Source organism: Micromys minutus (genome assembly GCF_963924665.1).
Source record: "Micromys minutus genome assembly, chromosome: 21".
Lineage (NCBI taxonomy): Eukaryota > Metazoa > Chordata > Mammalia > Rodentia > Muridae > Micromys > Micromys minutus.
In genome coordinates, this window is record NC_137956.1 from 31884935 (window position 1) to 31901893 (window position 16959).

The 16959-nt window shown below is 37.9% G+C and overlaps 1 protein-coding gene across 3 annotated transcripts in view; it reads right to left on the minus strand.

The window, feature by feature from the left end:
• Positions 1-4109: 4109 nt before the first annotated feature.
• Positions 4110-16959, minus strand: part of NCK1 (NCK adaptor protein 1) — a 59192-nt gene continuing 46342 nt past the window's right edge. For all 3 annotated transcript variants that reach the window (XM_080934642.1, XM_080934643.1, XM_080934644.1), the window contains 2 exons: positions 7230-7942; positions 4110-4725 (listed from right to left, as the gene is read on the minus strand). In XM_080934642.1, the coding sequence (XP_080790768.1) occupies positions 4531-4725; positions 7230-7942 (908 nt within the window). In that variant the 3' untranslated portion in view covers positions 4110-4530. The remainder of the gene's footprint in view (positions 4726-7229; positions 7943-16959) is intronic.

The window sequence follows — 16959 nt, forward strand, 5'->3', positions numbered from 1 at the left end:
TGTTTCAGGACAAAATGTGGAATGGGAGGAAGAGATAGGGAGGTCCATCTCCTTAAGGTTCCACCACCTTCCCAAAGTGCTAGAGACAGGAACCAAGAATTTAACACAGGACTTTGAGGGACATGCAAAATCAAACTAAAACAGTTCAAAACTAAAATTTTCATCTTAAAACCAAACAATGAAATCAGTATTTGTTCTGTGTAATACTCTATCTACAGCTTAGAACATATTTGACATCATTGCTCTAGAAAAGTCATGCTTACTCAGGAGATACTAAATTTCCTGTGTTCAAAAATTATCCCAACTATTGCTTATTCAGCCTATATTTAGACAACACTTAACTCTTTCTGGAATCCATCTTTTTGTCTTGACAATGTCCCAATGATAGGTACCTGCCAGTTCATAAGGATATATCTAAGCCCAATAGTCAGTTTAAAACAATCTTTTCTTCTTATATGTCTCCCTAGATTTCTACATCTAAATGTTTTGTTTTCAGGTTTTCAGTGAGGTACAAGAAAGAAAAAAAACTTCTGTAGTAACAGTGAGACCAGCTTTCGCTGTGCTATGAACGGATGCGGTCTAAGCAGAATCATTTAAAGTCAGAGTGGTCAAACACTTTCCTAGCATGCATGAGGCACCTGTTCCACTGTCTAGCACTACAAAGGTAAATATCAGCTAACTTTTTCCTGCAAGGCTATAGGCAGCATCAAGCCAGTTCTGAAATTGATAAAAATCAGTGTTGTGGTCAGAAAAAAAATCATTCTTATTTTGGTTAAAACCCATCTGTGTATATACCCAATGATCAGCAAACCCTTCCTCTTTACAACCTCAACATGCACAGTTAATTTCCTATTTCATTCAACAAGTCTAGGCAAACCACAAAATACTTTTAGGTCCAGAGAGTCCTGTAAGTAAACTAAAAATGCACGTGTAACAAGAAGAAATAAGGGTGTGAACTAGGCTTCTTTTGCTGTCTGCAGTGTTTAGAATATGATTTGCTGAGCTCTTATAAAACTAGAAAAATCAGAAATTTGTTTTTCAGGCCTCTGGATGTGATTCAGAAAATGAAAGTTTTATATTGAACAAAATTCAAGGAGTGACCACATTGTAAAAAAACCTAGAAAATAGTTAAGAAAGTTATACAAGGGCTGGAGAGATGGCTCAGTCAGTGGTTAAGAGCACTAACTGCTCTTCCAGAGGTCCTGAGTTCAATTCCCAGCAAGCACATGGTGGCTCACAACCATCTGTAATGGGGTCTAATGCCCTTTTCTGGTGTGTCTGAAGACAGCTACAGCATACTCATATATATAAAATAAATATTTTTTAAAAATGTATTACAATATACTTTGGAGTAACACTAAAGATTTTTTAAAAAGCTATACAAAGGTTTATTGACTTGTAATAAAGTATTAAAATGAAAAAGCAAAAGCTATAATGCTACACTCCAAATTCACTGATTTGAACATAGGGACTATTTCTGAAAAGTGGCAAATTCATATTCGAGGCCAAAAACTCTACATGCAATAGGAAAATCAGGGAGAAACAATAAATCAGTATCGCTATAAACTATGGGTTAAGAGTTCGGAAAGACTTTTATTATTCTGTTTGAATGTCTTTCACATGTGCATAATGGTACCATCCATATCAGGTTCCAAGCTGATTACTAACTTGGGAATTCAACTCACATTGTCAGCTTATTTTTAAAGGAAACCATAAATTACAATGTTATCTGCAATCTCCCGTTTTAGTGCTAAGGTGAATACTACATAAGTTGAACAATACTTTTCTATATTTGGCTATACCATTAGCAGGTAAAATTCTACACTTTTTGACAAGGGATGGGGTGTATCAGGAGAAAATGCCATTTCCTAATTCTCACAGTCACCTCATGAGCCATAGTTTTGCAACCTCTAGACTGCAATAGCAGAGAATTAAGATGATTTGCATGCAATGTTCTAATAACCTAAGCTGTCCACTGCCAGGCTTCTTTGTTTGGTGCTTAGGACAGCACCCTGGCTTCTAGCATCGAGGCTACTCTACCACAGAACTGCAATCCCAACTCCGTTTTCAGTTCGTATCTTGATAAATATGCCTCATCATCCTCCTGCCTCAGCCTCTTGGGCAGCCAAAATTACAGGCTTAGAACACTGGGCTGGATATTTTGTATTTTGCTCAATGATGTCTGTACAACATTAATAGTCTTAGGTGTATGTGTTAACATGGACAGTGGATGTATGCAATACATGTTATGAAAATATACAACTCACGTCCCCTAAGATTTATAAGCAAATAAGAGACATAACACTTACAACTTTTCCTTCTGTCACAAAGCTTGCACACATACATAAAGTTGTTTAAGAACAAAACCTCTTTCAAGACTTTAGAGAAGTTTTTATAGACCCAAGCCAGGCAGGACTGCAGGAATGACATATACTTAAACTTGAGAACTAACCATCTCTTCACATACAGATGAAAGCTTTTGTTATAGCAATTTCCCAGGACCCACCTCTTAGTCGAAAACTAGCACAAAGAGCACAGTGTGTCAAGATACACACAGCACTAGGTTTTGGATGTTCCTAATATAAGTCTTACTACCTAGCTATGAAGACATTTTCCAAGGTTGTTCTAATTCCTAAGAAAATTGCTTCAAGTAAAACTCATGCTTATAAATAGCCTTTGGTTAAAGAGAATGTTGAAGACATTTTAAAAATTCAATCAAATTTTGAAGTACAATGTAACAGCATACAGTTAGGCTTCACTCTACAGTTGGAGTGCAGATATGACTGAAGCACTTCTGCCTTCTACAAACTCTAGCATCAAAGGATGCATGCACTCCACCGCTGCCTTCCCAAAGCATGGTCTATGGCACAGGTTTCCAGAAACAGCTATGTCCATGATAAAGTTATCTGCTTCTTTTTATAATGGTACATTTTGTTGGGGGAGGGGGCAATACAAAGAGAAAGCAAAAATAAAGTGTCATCAAATGCTAAGAATGTTTACTACCTACTCATTCTGAAACCATTCATAGTATTTTACACCTCCAAAGGTATATATAATCTTTACTTATGTTAAACCAATATGCTACCATTTATCTTAAAGAGTACTCAAAGACAAATGTAAATTTAAAAACTTTCAAAGCAGGTGTAATAAAGATTAAAATTCATAATCAGTGCTTCAATTATATCTGCTGACTCCTCAGTGGAAGAGGTCAGGGCTGCCACCCAGTGGCAACATCAGCATCCAAGTAATTTTAAGATTTAAATTAAAAATTTTAAGCACCTACAATGAAGGAAAAGGTGAAACTACACAACTGTAATTTTTACCAGCTATAATTTTGGTAAAGTGTTTAAAACAGCAACGAACAGCAATGCTCTTATGCTTATGTGACATTAGAGGTTTTTGTTACTTTGCTTAAATTAAAATTTTCAGAATGAGACGACTCAGTAATTTAGTTTCTCATTCACACACACAAAGTACTAGAGGACAAACAAAAAAAAAAAAATTTACCTAACCATAGCACATCATTTCAGTGTGTGTCCCAGTTAAAGAAACTAAATAATGAGGGGCTAGGGAACTCACTCAGTGCAAATCACCTGCTTTTCATGTGTGAATCCTTGGGTTCAATACTCAATAGTGTCAAAAAAAATTTTTTTTCTGTAAATCCAATCAGATATTAGATCAGGATCATGAAAAGTTGAAAACTTTAAATTACTGCCTTGCAGAATTAGTGATGTTTAGAGAGGAAAAAAAAAAAAAATCACACATCTCCTTGACTACTATATCTCACAGTGGCATAAACATGGCAAGATCTAAGAGAAGATACTTTGGCCAAGGAACATTAGAAACACTGATTTCATTTCAAGAGCCAACCACCTAAACTGCTTTGTTCCCTTGAATAACCAACCAAGTGAAGGGGGGATGGGGACACTCCCTAAATTCTTAAATTTTTGTTTAGCTATAAATTATCTTTTCTAACCTATTATCTGGTCTCTTGGATACAATGAATGGATTTTTAAAATTAAGGCATAAACAACACACTTGATATTTACAATGGCTTGTGACAGATACAGTATCTGAAAATCATTTCTTATATTTTGTTTATTATTGCTATTTAGTCACAGAAAAGATTAACACTTTACAAGAAATGTCCTTTATCATATGCCATATAGATATAATTTTATATGAAGAGGAACTATGGGCAAACAGGATATCTTTACAAGGAAATAAAGAAACAGTAATAAGAGAATTCTTCTATATAAAGATTTTTGAACCAAATTACTTGTTTTCAGAATATAAAATCTTAATTGTTGGAAAGGGAAAAACAGTAAGACAGAGACCAAGAATAAAGAACTCTTCTACAGAGAAGCACTGCATTTGTAGTATGGGCTGAGTTATAACAAAATACTCGTGTATTATATAGTCAATTCTCACAGAGTTAGAAACAGCACTTTCCAAGCAGGCCCAACACTTTCTCAGTCTTCAGCACGTCATGAGTTAAAGCTGTGTAGCAGTCACTGCTGATGAGCAGCATCAAGACAAATGCTTGACGAGATACAGTTTTTCTCCTTGTTCACTTGTAAAGATCGGTGCCTTTTTGTAATGTTCTACAAGTTCCTCCATGGTGCTGAATTTCCGCTGTCCAATGCAGTAAACAGTCTCTTTCAGCTGGACTTTAAAATGCTTGTTTTTCCCTTGTGCTTTTAGTGATACTGAGAAATCATTTGGCTAAAACAGAAAAGGGAGGGGGGGAAGTAAACATTTTGAAAGCTATGCATCAAAATAAAACATAATTGCTTAAATCTGAACATTTACTATTAAGTACAAGTCACTATGCTAAATTATTTATATACTCTCCTTTGTTCCTAAAAATAAACATAAATTTATAAATGAGAAAAATGAGGCTCAGACAGCACACCTAAGATCCATTACCTGGTTAACAGGATGCTAGCGTCTCCTAACAGTTATCCACAGTACCCACAGAGTAGTAAACATAGAAAGTAGTTTTCAGAAGCACAAGAGAAACATTAGAAAACCCCAGACTTCTACTCCACCCCTTCTCAGTTCAGAGTGAACAGTAACTGACTCACATAATACTCTGAATTTTCAAAAATAAAAGACAATGAGAATTCAACTAAACTTTAATAAAAAGTAACAAACACAAATTCCTACAAGGGCCAAAAGAAGAAAGACATAGGAAAGAGGGTGTGGCCGGCCTAAAGAACACATGATCGCTGCTTTGCAAGAATTGACTCCATGTGAACTGCTTTTTGACAACTTTATTTATGTGTATGAGTGTTTCACCTGCATGTATGCTTCTATATCACGTGTGAGCGGTGTCTGTGGAGGCCAGAATGAGGTACTGGATCCCCTACAACTGGAGTTACAAATGGTCTGAGTTGTCATATGGGTACTGGAATTCAAAACTGGGTTCTTTGAAAGGAAAGTGCTCCTAATCACTGAGCTATCTCTCCACAATATGGTCTTTCAATTTTAAAAGGAAATCTGAAGCCCACATTTTTAAAAGATGTTTTTATTACTTTATAAATGTTTATGTGTTTGTATGTCTATATGTGGGTATATGTTTACTAGTGTCAAGATGTTCAAGGAGCCATCAGATCCCCCTAAGAGCTGCAGCTACAGGTGGCTGTAAGCTACCTGACACAGTGCTGGGTACTAAACTTGGGTCTTCTGGAAGAACAGTATGCACTTTTCATTGTTGAGCCATCTCTTCAGCTCCAAAGTCCCCAAAGTCTGGATTTTTATAAATCCTTCACTACTTAAATATTGGCAATGAATTAGAAAAGTTATTAATTGTGTAAGCTAAACAAAAATACACATTCAAGATCTCTGGCTGAAAAATAACACTACTGAAATTAATCATATTTTAGCTAGTATTTATACTTAACCCACAAGAAAGCCAGGATCCTTGGAGTTAACTTTCCTTTAAGTAGGTGGAGACAGCTGCAACTGTCGTTTTGAACCTAGTATTTCTGAACAATGTCAAGTCCAGAACAGTGACTTTTAAATATGCTGCTGCACACCAGGGTTTTAATAGAAATGGGCTCCACTATCTTGTCTGTTGGCAACCTGAGAGGTTAAAGGCCGGACTTCTCTCAGTTTCCCATCAGGAAGTTCAATGCATCTCGGTCTCACACACATGCCACTTTCTTTCTTTGAACTGTTTGTACAATTCATTCACAAAAAGCCAGATTAACCACGATTTGGTAAATAGAAAAGTAGTAATATCATTTATCAGGAAAAAATTTTAAGAAAAATAACCGTCAAATTTTAACATACAAAGGAACAATTATAAGAGATTATTAGTGATGTCAGTTTTCAATTTGTATGGCTTTACTGTCCAGCTGGTACTGCAACGTAATTTACCTTTTATTGCAAATATATTTTAAATGGTGCCAAGTAGGTTGTTGAGGTGAATAAAAAACTATTTTCAGTCAGGTATGATGTATCTGTGAGTTCAAGGCACCCTGGCCTACTTACACAGTAAGTTTCAGGGCAGTCAGGGTTACATGGTGAGTCACTGCTTTATTTTTTTTTTTTTTTTAAAAAAAAAAAAAAGCTATTTTAACCAAATAATTTATAAAGAAACATTTTTTTTTAAAAAAATGTTTTGTGTTAATCAAAATACCTTTAAATAGTGTGCATTAAGTTATTTTTCTAAGATTTATTTACTTTATGTATGTGAGTACACCATAGCTGTTTTCAGACACAGCAGAAGAGGGCATCAGATCTCATTACTGATGGTTGTGAACCACTATGTAATTGCTGAGAATTGAACTCAGGACCTCCGGAAGAACAGTGTTCTTAACTGCTGAGCCATCTTTCCAGCCCAAGAAACAATTTTTTATACTTAGAGCTTTCCTGCAAGAACTACAATGACTGCTTTCTTATATATTACCTCTAATAGCAGTTAATTTGCATTATCCTACTCTCCAGGAAGAAACCAATGCTCAGTCTGCACCATTTTTAAGTTTACTGGGACAGAAATATTCCAGAAATGCAAATGTAATACAACTGAAGAAAGTCTATTAAAACAAGATATTCACTGCTCAGCTATCTTTTTCAAAACAGGCACACTGGAAAGAACAGTATGATCATGTCCCCCTGGCTATTCCTTAGTTAGGTTTAAGGAAGCTGGCCATTCAACCTTTCCAACTTTATTTATTAATTCGTGGAGCTCTATTTTCATTTTCCTTTGAAAGTCAACTTACCGAAGATTCACTGTCACGAATGAGGAAGTCTCCTTCATGCCCTCTTTCATTTAATGCCATTTCTGCCTGGTGTCTGGTGACTTTGCCATAATACCAAGGATTTCCAGCAAACTTCCCAGTGAGTGAAGGCCTAATGTAATCACATTGTGGAGGCGATGGTTCCAAACCTGAGTTTAATGGATTATTCTGCATAATGGTAACATAGTTTTTTGGTACCAGGCCAACCATACCATTGATTTTCCTGCATTTCCACCATTCTGGATCATTTTCTGGCTTTTCAATAACATCCATCACATCACCTTTCTCAAAATTGAGTTCTTCATCATTGGATGAGCTGAACGGGTAAAGAGCCTGTACAACATGCAATACTTGACCCGTATTTAGGTTATTGACAACTGCTGCTAATTTCTCTGACAAAGAACCTACATGATCCCCTAAAGGACTGTCACCTTCTTCAGTTACATAGTTTGAAGGAAACCATCCAATTTGTCCATTGTAGCTGCCACGCCACCATCCATCACTGCATTTTTCCATAACGATCACCTTGGTCCCTTTTATCAATGACAATTCATCCTCTCTCTCAGCCATGTAGTTAAATTTCACAAAAGCAGGCATGTTGAGGTCATAGAGACGTTCTCCTGGATCAACAAAGCTATCATCAGCAGGAGATGCAGTATCTGGAACACTGGGTTTTCTTTTCACTTTTCCAATGCCTGTTTAAATAAAGAGGAGGCTGTAAGACTACAGCTTCAACCTGATACACTTACCTCAACCAAGCCTCTACATGTAAGCAAGCAGACTGTGACATAAGAATCATCTTTTGGGAGATAAAATACAAGTTGTTCTTCTATAACCAAGCCAAATAAACTACTGAGTTTGTCTTCTTTCCTCCTGCCAAAACCAAGAAATAACTGCTTAATAATAAAGTTGCCATGAATTCTCTCTGAAGCATTAATATGGTTTATTTCTTTCAAAGCTATAACTAAGAAGACAAACACTCCAGCAATCCCACACTTTGACATCTTAGTTTATTAACCTAGATTTTGTAATCAGCTGTATTAAAAATGAAACAACTATTTAAATTAGTACCTGATATACATATAAAATTATATCTAGGTAATCTCATTTACTAATTTCTTAGTTTCCAAAGCCAGATCACCCTACAAATCTGTTTTAAAATAAGGTATTATTTACTCGTTTGTTTCCCTTCATCCCAACTCACATAAAACCTCCTCAAGGGCAAGAACTTTTCATTTTGCTCATAGATAAAATCTCTGGGAGCTTGAAGGGCACTTGGTACATAGAAAAGGTTTAATGTGTTTTTATTGAAAGAACCGAGAAAATGAACCTGTCGTCAGAAATGTATATTTCAAGTGCAACCAAATATTTTCAGGGCTGCTCATTTCTCAGCATATGATCTGATGTTTTCCTTTTTTTAATTTTGAAACCTGTAAACTATTCTAAATGTTTTCCTATATTCTTAAAAACAAAACACCACCATATTACTCTCAGTCTTTATTCAGCCAAGGCCCCAAATTCTGATCCTTCAGTGTTCTTAATAATCACCTTTTCTCTTCTGAGACTCCATTCTATCCTTATTTTTGTCTTACTTAGAATCATCAATAATCTTTTTAAAAGAACCACAGATTTCTTCAGTACTAAAGTTAATTTACTTTGTTGTTCTTTTAGTAAGTTTTACACATCCTTATGTATATATTTACTCAGCCTAGCACATGCAGTCAGAAAACAACATCTGAGAGCGCGTTCTTTCCTACTGTGTGTTAGACCCGAGCTCTAGCTAGTCTTTGAAAATTCTATCATTCTTTTTTTTAAACTGTAGTCATTTTTTTAAAGATTTATTTATTTGTTTTATTTATGAGTACATTGTCACTGTCTTCAGACACACCAGAAGAGGCCATGGGATCCCATTACAGATGGGTGAGCCACCATGTGGTTGCTGGGAATTGAACTCAGGACCTCTGAAAGAGTAGCCAGTACTCTTAACCACTGAGCTACTTCACCAGCCCCTATCATTCTTTTATAATCTTTTTTTTTTTTTTTACTTTCTCTTTTAAACTTCTTCAACTCTTGCTTGTATTTCCCCTTTTAAAAAGGTGTGTTATCTATTTTGGAGGCCAATGTTACACAAATAGCAGTATCCATGTGAGGGGTTCAGAGGGAAACTTTCAGGATTTGGTTCTCTCCTTCTGTGTAAGTCCAGAGAATCAGACTTAGGTCGTCAGGCTCAGCAGCAAATGCCATTACACATAGCCTCTCATCAACCGCACACTCCTACTTAGAATCTTTCACTCTTTCTTCCATGATTTATTACTAAGGCGGTGTGTTGACTGGTTTCACTGCTCTTAGAAAAGGTGGCTGCAGGGTTAGGACAATGGCTAAAGACTTTGAGTAAAACCTGGGTATCTGAACAAAATACTGTAAAAGCTAACTCCCCTAGAACTTTTGAGTTTTTATCTTTGTGCCTTAAGCCTTAAAGAGAATAGGACTGATTTGGTATCTATCACAAATTTTTCAGACAGACACTCCTCGATTAACATACTTTGATACAGAAGCAAAACCCACAGTAAAAGCAATAGAAAATGAAGGTGGAGATACCAGGTTTTATCTTGCTTTTAGTTACCCTGAAGGCACAAGGAGCCAACACATTTTTAGCAAACAGTATCATAGTTACTTTTCTATTACTATAAGACACCATGACCAAGTCAACTTACAGAAGAGTTAGGGTTTACAGTTTCAAAGGGTTAGAGTTCATGACCACCATAGCAGGGGAGGGGGCAGCACAGAAGCACGCAGGCAGCAAACAGGGCTGAGGAACAATAGCTCAGAGCTAAAACACAACCTTAAGGTAGAGTGCTGAAGGGTGTTTTTGAAACCTCAAAGCCCACCAATGACACACCCTGTCCAATAGGGACTCACTTCTTAATCCTTTCCAAAGAACTCCACCAGATGAGAACCAAGTATTCAAACATGAGTTTTGGGGGTCAATCTCAATCTAAGTATGTGTTATATGTGTAACACACAATTATTAGCCTTTTAATCTTTTTATGTGACAAATAAGATCACAGGCAAGCTCTTCATGATTTCTCATAAAGTTAGCCCACACTCCAGTTTCAGCTAGACTCTCCGGGTATTCTGACACACCCAGCTTCACAGGTAATACCCTAAACCTTGCCCGAAACGTGGAAAGCGGCTGTGGCGGCAGTCCCACCCCCCCAGATTAGCCACTCCCACCGTGCGAGCTGCGCAGGCGCACCCATGACGCGAGATCAGGCCAGATGACCTATGAACTGCAGCTACGCAACATGGACTGAGGAGGTGGAGTTGAGAAAGGATAAAAGGGACTGCGCTTGGGGGCGGGAAGATAGAGAAAGAGAGAGGAAGAGAGGGAGGGGGGGGAGACAAAAGATTTTAACTTGCATGCTGTAAGATTCCTGAATAAACCGCTTTGAGAAGAACACTGTGTCATTGCTCCTTTTTTGCTGGTCTGAGACGGTAGCAACACCCAAACCCAGAGTACAGGGACCACTGGGACCCAGGGAAAGCAGATTCCCTACAACAAAAGACCTGTGCACCTTCCAGTTTCCACCTGTGCCAGAGACCAGAGCCCCAGTGCCAGGCCCAATCCCACATAACCCACACCCCAGTTGCAGTTCCACTCTCCACATATTCTGGCATATCCAGGATCACAGTATCGTAGGATCACAAGGACAGACTCCATTCAGAGTCAGGGAGGCCAGTTAACACCAGAAATTACCAGATGGCAAGAAGCAAGTGCCAGAACAAAGAGCAACAGAAACCAATTTGACTTGGCAACATCAGAACCCAGTTCTCCCTCCACAGCAAGTCCTGGATACCCTACCACACCTATGAAGCAAGATTCAGATATAAACTCTCATTTTATAAAAATGATGGAGGACTTTAAGAAGGACATAAATAACTCCCTTGAAGAAATATAGGGAAACACAAGTAAACAAGTAGAAGCCCTTAAAAAGGAAACACATAAATTCCTTAAAGAAATACAGGAGAAACACAATCAATCAGGTAAAGGAATTGAACAAAATTGTCCAGGATCTAAAAATGGCAATAGAATCATTAAAGAAAATTCAAAACGAGACAGCCATGGAGAAGGAAAACCCAGGAAAGAGAGCAGGGGTCATAGATGCAAACATCACCAACAGAATACAAGAGACAGAAGAGAGAATCTCAGTGGCAGAAGACAGAATAGAGGACATCAGCTCAACAGTCAAGGAAAATACAAAAAGCAAAAGGCTCCTATCTCAAAACATTCAAAAAATCCAAGACACAAAGAAAAGAACAAACCTGAGAATAATGGATATAAAAGAGAGTGAAGATTCCCAACTCAAAGGGCCAGCAAACATCTTCAACAAAATTTTAGAAGAAAACTTACCTAACCTAAAGAAAGAGTTGCCTGTGCATATACAAGAAGCCTAGAGAACTCCAAATAGACCGAACCAGAAAAAAAGGTTTTTTTCCTGTCACATAATAATAAAAACACCAATGTACAAAACAAAGAATATTGAAAGCAGTAAGGGGAAAAGGTTAAATAATATAAAGGCAGACCTAACAGACTTACACCAGACTTTCCACCAGAGAATCTAAAAGCCAGAAGATCCTGGGCAGATGTCATACAGACCCCGAAAGAACACAAATGCCAGCCCAGGTGACCAGCAAAACTCACAATTACCATAGATAGAGAAATAAGGTATTCCAAGACAAAATCAAATTTAAACAGTATCTTTCCAAAACCCAGCCCTACAGAGGATAAGAGAAGGAAAAGTCGAACACAAGAAAGGAAACTACACCCAAGAAAAAGCAAGAAAGTAATAGTCTTTCAACAAACCCAACAGAAGATACCCAAACATAATTCCACCTCTAACAACAAAAATAACAGGAAGCAACAATCATTGGCCCCCAATATCTCAACATCAATAAACTCAATTCCCCAATAAAAAGACATAGGCTAACAGACTAGATACATAAACAGGATCCAGCATTTTTCTGCATACAGAAAACACACATCAGAGTCAAAGGTAGACATTACCATAAAGTAAAAGAATGAGAAAAAAAAAATTCTAAGCAAATGGTCCCAAGAAACAAGCTGGAGTAGCCATTCTAATATCCAACAAAATAGACTTTCAACCAAAAGTTATCAAAAAAGATGGGGAAGGACACTACATACTTATCAAAGGAAAAATCCACCAAGATGAACTCTCAATCCTGAACATCTATGCTCCAACTGAAGGGTACCCACATTTGTAAAAGAAACGTTACTAAACCTCAAAGCACACGTTGAACCTCACATAATAATAGTAGGAGATTTCAACACCCCACTCTCATCAATGGACAGATCATGGAAATAGAAACTAAACAGAGACAAAGTAAAACTAAAAGAAGTCATGACCCAAATGGATTTAAATGATATCTACAATACATTTCACCCTAAAACAAATATATATATATATACACACACACACACCTTCTTCTCAGCACCACATGGTACCTTCTCAAAAACCAACCATATACTCAGACATAAAACAAACCTCAACAGATACAAGAATATTGAATTAATCCCATGTATTCTATCGGACCACCGTGGACTAAGGCTGTAATACGAATATTCCTCAAACTATTCCATAAAACAGAAACAGAAGGAACACTACCCAAATCTTTCTACGAAGCCACAGTTACACTGATACCTAAACTACAAAAGACCCATCAAAGAAAGAGAACTACAGACCAAATTTTTTTATGAATATCAATACAAAAATACTCAGTAAAATTCTAGAAACCTGAATCCAAGAACACATCAAAATGAACATCCACCATGATCAAGTAGTTTTCATCCCAGGAATGAAGGTATGGTTCAATATATGGAAATCCATCAATGTAATCCACTATATAAACAAAATCACATGATCATCTCATTAGATGCTGAAAAAGCCTTTGACAAAATACAACATCCATTCATATTAAAAGTACTGGAGAGATTAGGAATTCAAGGTGCATACCAAAATATAATAAAAGCAATATAAAGCAAGCCAATAGCCAACATCAAACTAAATGGAGAGAAACTCAAAACAATCCATTAAAATCAGAAACAATACAAGGCTGCCTACACTCTCTACCTATTCAATATAGTACTAGAAGTTCGAGCCAGAGCAATTAGACAACAAAAAGAGATCAAAGTGATACAAACTGGGAGGGAGGAAGTCAAGATATCACCATTGGCAGATGATATATAAGTGACCCCAAAAATTCTATCAGTGAGCTGCTATAGCTGATAAACAACTTCATCAAAGTGGCTGGATATAAAATTAACTCAAACTAATCAGTAACCTTCCTCTACTCAGAGAATAAAAGGGCTGAGAAAGAAATTAGGAAAACATCACCCTTCACAATAGTCACAAATAATATAAAATACCTTGGTGTGACTCTAACCAAGCAAGTGAAAGATCTGTATGTCAGCAACTTCAAATCCCTGAAGAAAGAAATCAAAAAAGACCTCAGAAATTGGAAAGATCTCCCATGCTCATGGATTAACAGGATTAAAAATGGCCATCTTGCCGAAAGCAATCTACAGATTCAATGCAGTCCCCATCAAAATTCCAACTCAATTCTTCATAGTTAGAAAAAGCAATTCACAAATTTATTTGGAATAACAAAAAACCTAGGATAATGAAAACTATTCTCAACAATTTAAGACGTTCTGAGGGAATCACCATCCCTGACCTCAAGCTGTATTACAGATCAGTCATGATAAAAACCACATGGTATTGGTACAGAGACAGAGAGGTAGAAATGAACCCATACACCTATGGTCACTTGATCTTTGACGAAGAAGCCAAAACTATCAAGTGGGGAAAAAGACAGCATTTTCAACGTGGTACTGGTTCAATTGGAGGTCTAGAGTAGGAGGATGCAAACTGATCTCATCTCCTTGTACAAAGAACAAGTCCAAGTAACTCAAGGACCACCACATAAAACCAGATACAGTGAATCTAGTAAAAGACAAAGTGGGGAAGAGCCTCAAATACTTGGCCAAAGAGAAAACTTCCTGAACAGAACAGCAATGGCTTATTCTTTAAGAGCAACAATCAACAAATGAGACCTCATAAAATTGAAAAGCTTCTGTAAAGAAAAGGACACTGTCAATAGAACAAAACGGCAACCCACACAGATTGGGCAAAATATTTACCAACCCTAGATCCAATAGAGGGCTAATACTCAAAATATACAAAAACTCAAGGTAGACTCCAGAGAACCATGTAACCCTATTAAAAAATGGGGTACAGAGCTAAACAAAGAATTCTCACTTGAGGAATATCAAATGGCCGAGAAGCACCTAAAGAAATGTTCAACATCCCTAGTCATTAGGGAAGTGTAAATCAAAACAACCTAAGATTCCACCTCACACCAATTAGAATGGCTAAGATAAAAAATGCAGGTGACAGCAGATTCTGGTGAGGATGTGGAGATAGAAGAACACTCCTCCATTGTTGGTGGGGTTGCAAGCTGGTAAAACCACTTTGGAAGTCAGTCTCGTGCTTCTTGAGAAAAATTAGAAATAGTTCTACCTAAGGACCCAGTTATACCACTCCTGGGCATATATCCAAAAGATGTTCCAACATGTAACAAGGACACATGCTCTACTATATTTAAAGCAGCCTTATTTATAATAGCCAGAAGCTGAAAATAACCTAGATGTCCCTCAGGGGAAGAATGGATACAGAAAATGTGGTACATATACATAGGGAGTACTATGTAGCTTTCAAAACAATGACTTCATGAAATTCACAGGCAAATGGATGGAACTAGAAAATATCCTGAGTGAGGTGGCCCAGTCACAAAAGAACACACATGGTTATGTATGTACCCAGGAATTAATGGATATTAGCCCAAAAGCCCACAATGCCCATAATACAACCCACAGAACATATGGAGAAGGAGGACCAGGGTGTGGACGCTTCAGTCCTTCATTGAGGGGGAAAGAGGACAATTGTGGGGGGTGGAGGGAAAGGGGATCAGGGAGGGGGAAAGAAGGGAGAGGAAATAAGGGGGCAGCATCAAGATCTGGAGGAGATGTGAGAGAGACAGAGGGTCAGGAAATCGAAAAATATGTAGCAGGAGGAATCAGGAACTGGGGATAGCCACAGGAGGGTTCCAGACAACAGGGAAACATGAGGTTCCCAGAACCCAACAGGGATGACTATAGCCAAAATGTGCAGTGAATGGGGAAATAGATCCTATAGAGACCTCCTCCAGCAGATGGGCTCGGCCCCTGGTAGAGGAATGGGGATACCCCTCCCCCACCTCAAAGATTTTAACCTAGAAATGTTCCCATCCAAAGGAAGAACAGGGACAAAAAAATGGAACAGAGATGGAAGGAAGGGCCAATCAGGGACTGCCCCATCTGAGAATCCATGTCTGCAAACATCAAATATAACACAGTTGCTGTGGTCAAGAGGTGCTTGCTGACAGGAACCTAGTATGGTGGATCCGGAGAAAGTCCAGCCAGCTACTGACCAATGCAGATGTGGATGCTTGGAGCCAACCATCAGTTAGAGCTCTGGGAACCTGGTAGGGGAGCTAGTGGATGAACTGGAGGAGGGTCATTGCAACCCCATTAGAAGAACAGAGCCTGGCCTGACTACCCAGTTCTCCGAGAGTCTAGACCACCAACCAAGGTGTGTACTTGGAGGGATCCATGTCTCTAGATACATATGTAGCAGAGGATGGCCTTGCTTGACAGCAACTGGTTCTGGGGAGACTTGATGCCCCACACTGGGGGATACTGGAGCAGTGGGGTGGGAAAGTGTGGGTAGTTTGGGAGCACTCTAATACAGGTAAAGGGGAGGGCAGATGTGGGAGGAGGGATAATCGGGAAGTGACATATGATGGGATGGGGGGTTGGTGGAGGGGGTAACCGGGAAGTAGGATATCATATGAGATATAAATGATTAATTATGATTAAAATGATTAATTTTTAAAAAAACTAAAGTTTCCTTTTATCCCCAGAGCTTGTATTTTATACATTAGTGAGCAGAAGAAAGTAACTGATGAATGAATTAGTAAGTCCTAAGTTGAAAATATTTTCCCAAGATGGCATAGTTGGCATTCTCTACATCAAAACAAAAAACCATATACTTTGATTTTTAACTTGTATATAGATTTTTCAGATTTATTTGAAGATTTAAACTCTTGCTACCTAGAATCCCAACACAAGAGTTCTATCAGTAGACACCATTAGAAATCAACTGTGTCCTTGATTTCCTTACTTCTGGTTAAGGAAGTCATCATTATGAAAAATCTTTTCAGCAGGTAATATCACTAAAAATGGCAGAGTAGAATTTTCAGAACTTCCTCAAGATCAGTTAATGAGCTGGCAAACACTGTTAGTTTCAATTTTGTAAATCCTGGAATCTGGTAAAGAAAGCAAAGCAGCAGGGCAAGGAGGCTAAGTGAAGAAAGTGCTGCTTTTGTTAAGTAAAGAGACTGACACGCATAGGCCTTCCGCCTGGGGGCGCAGGGTTGCTCTAAGGATAGCTACCTACAGACCTCACTAAGGAATCGTGACTGACAGAATTTACATGGTCAGATCCCTGATTCCAGAGCTACGTTGTTGTCCTAAGTGGATTTCACATAAAATCATGTTTGATACAGTAGCTTGAGAAAAAGAATGCCTGGGACA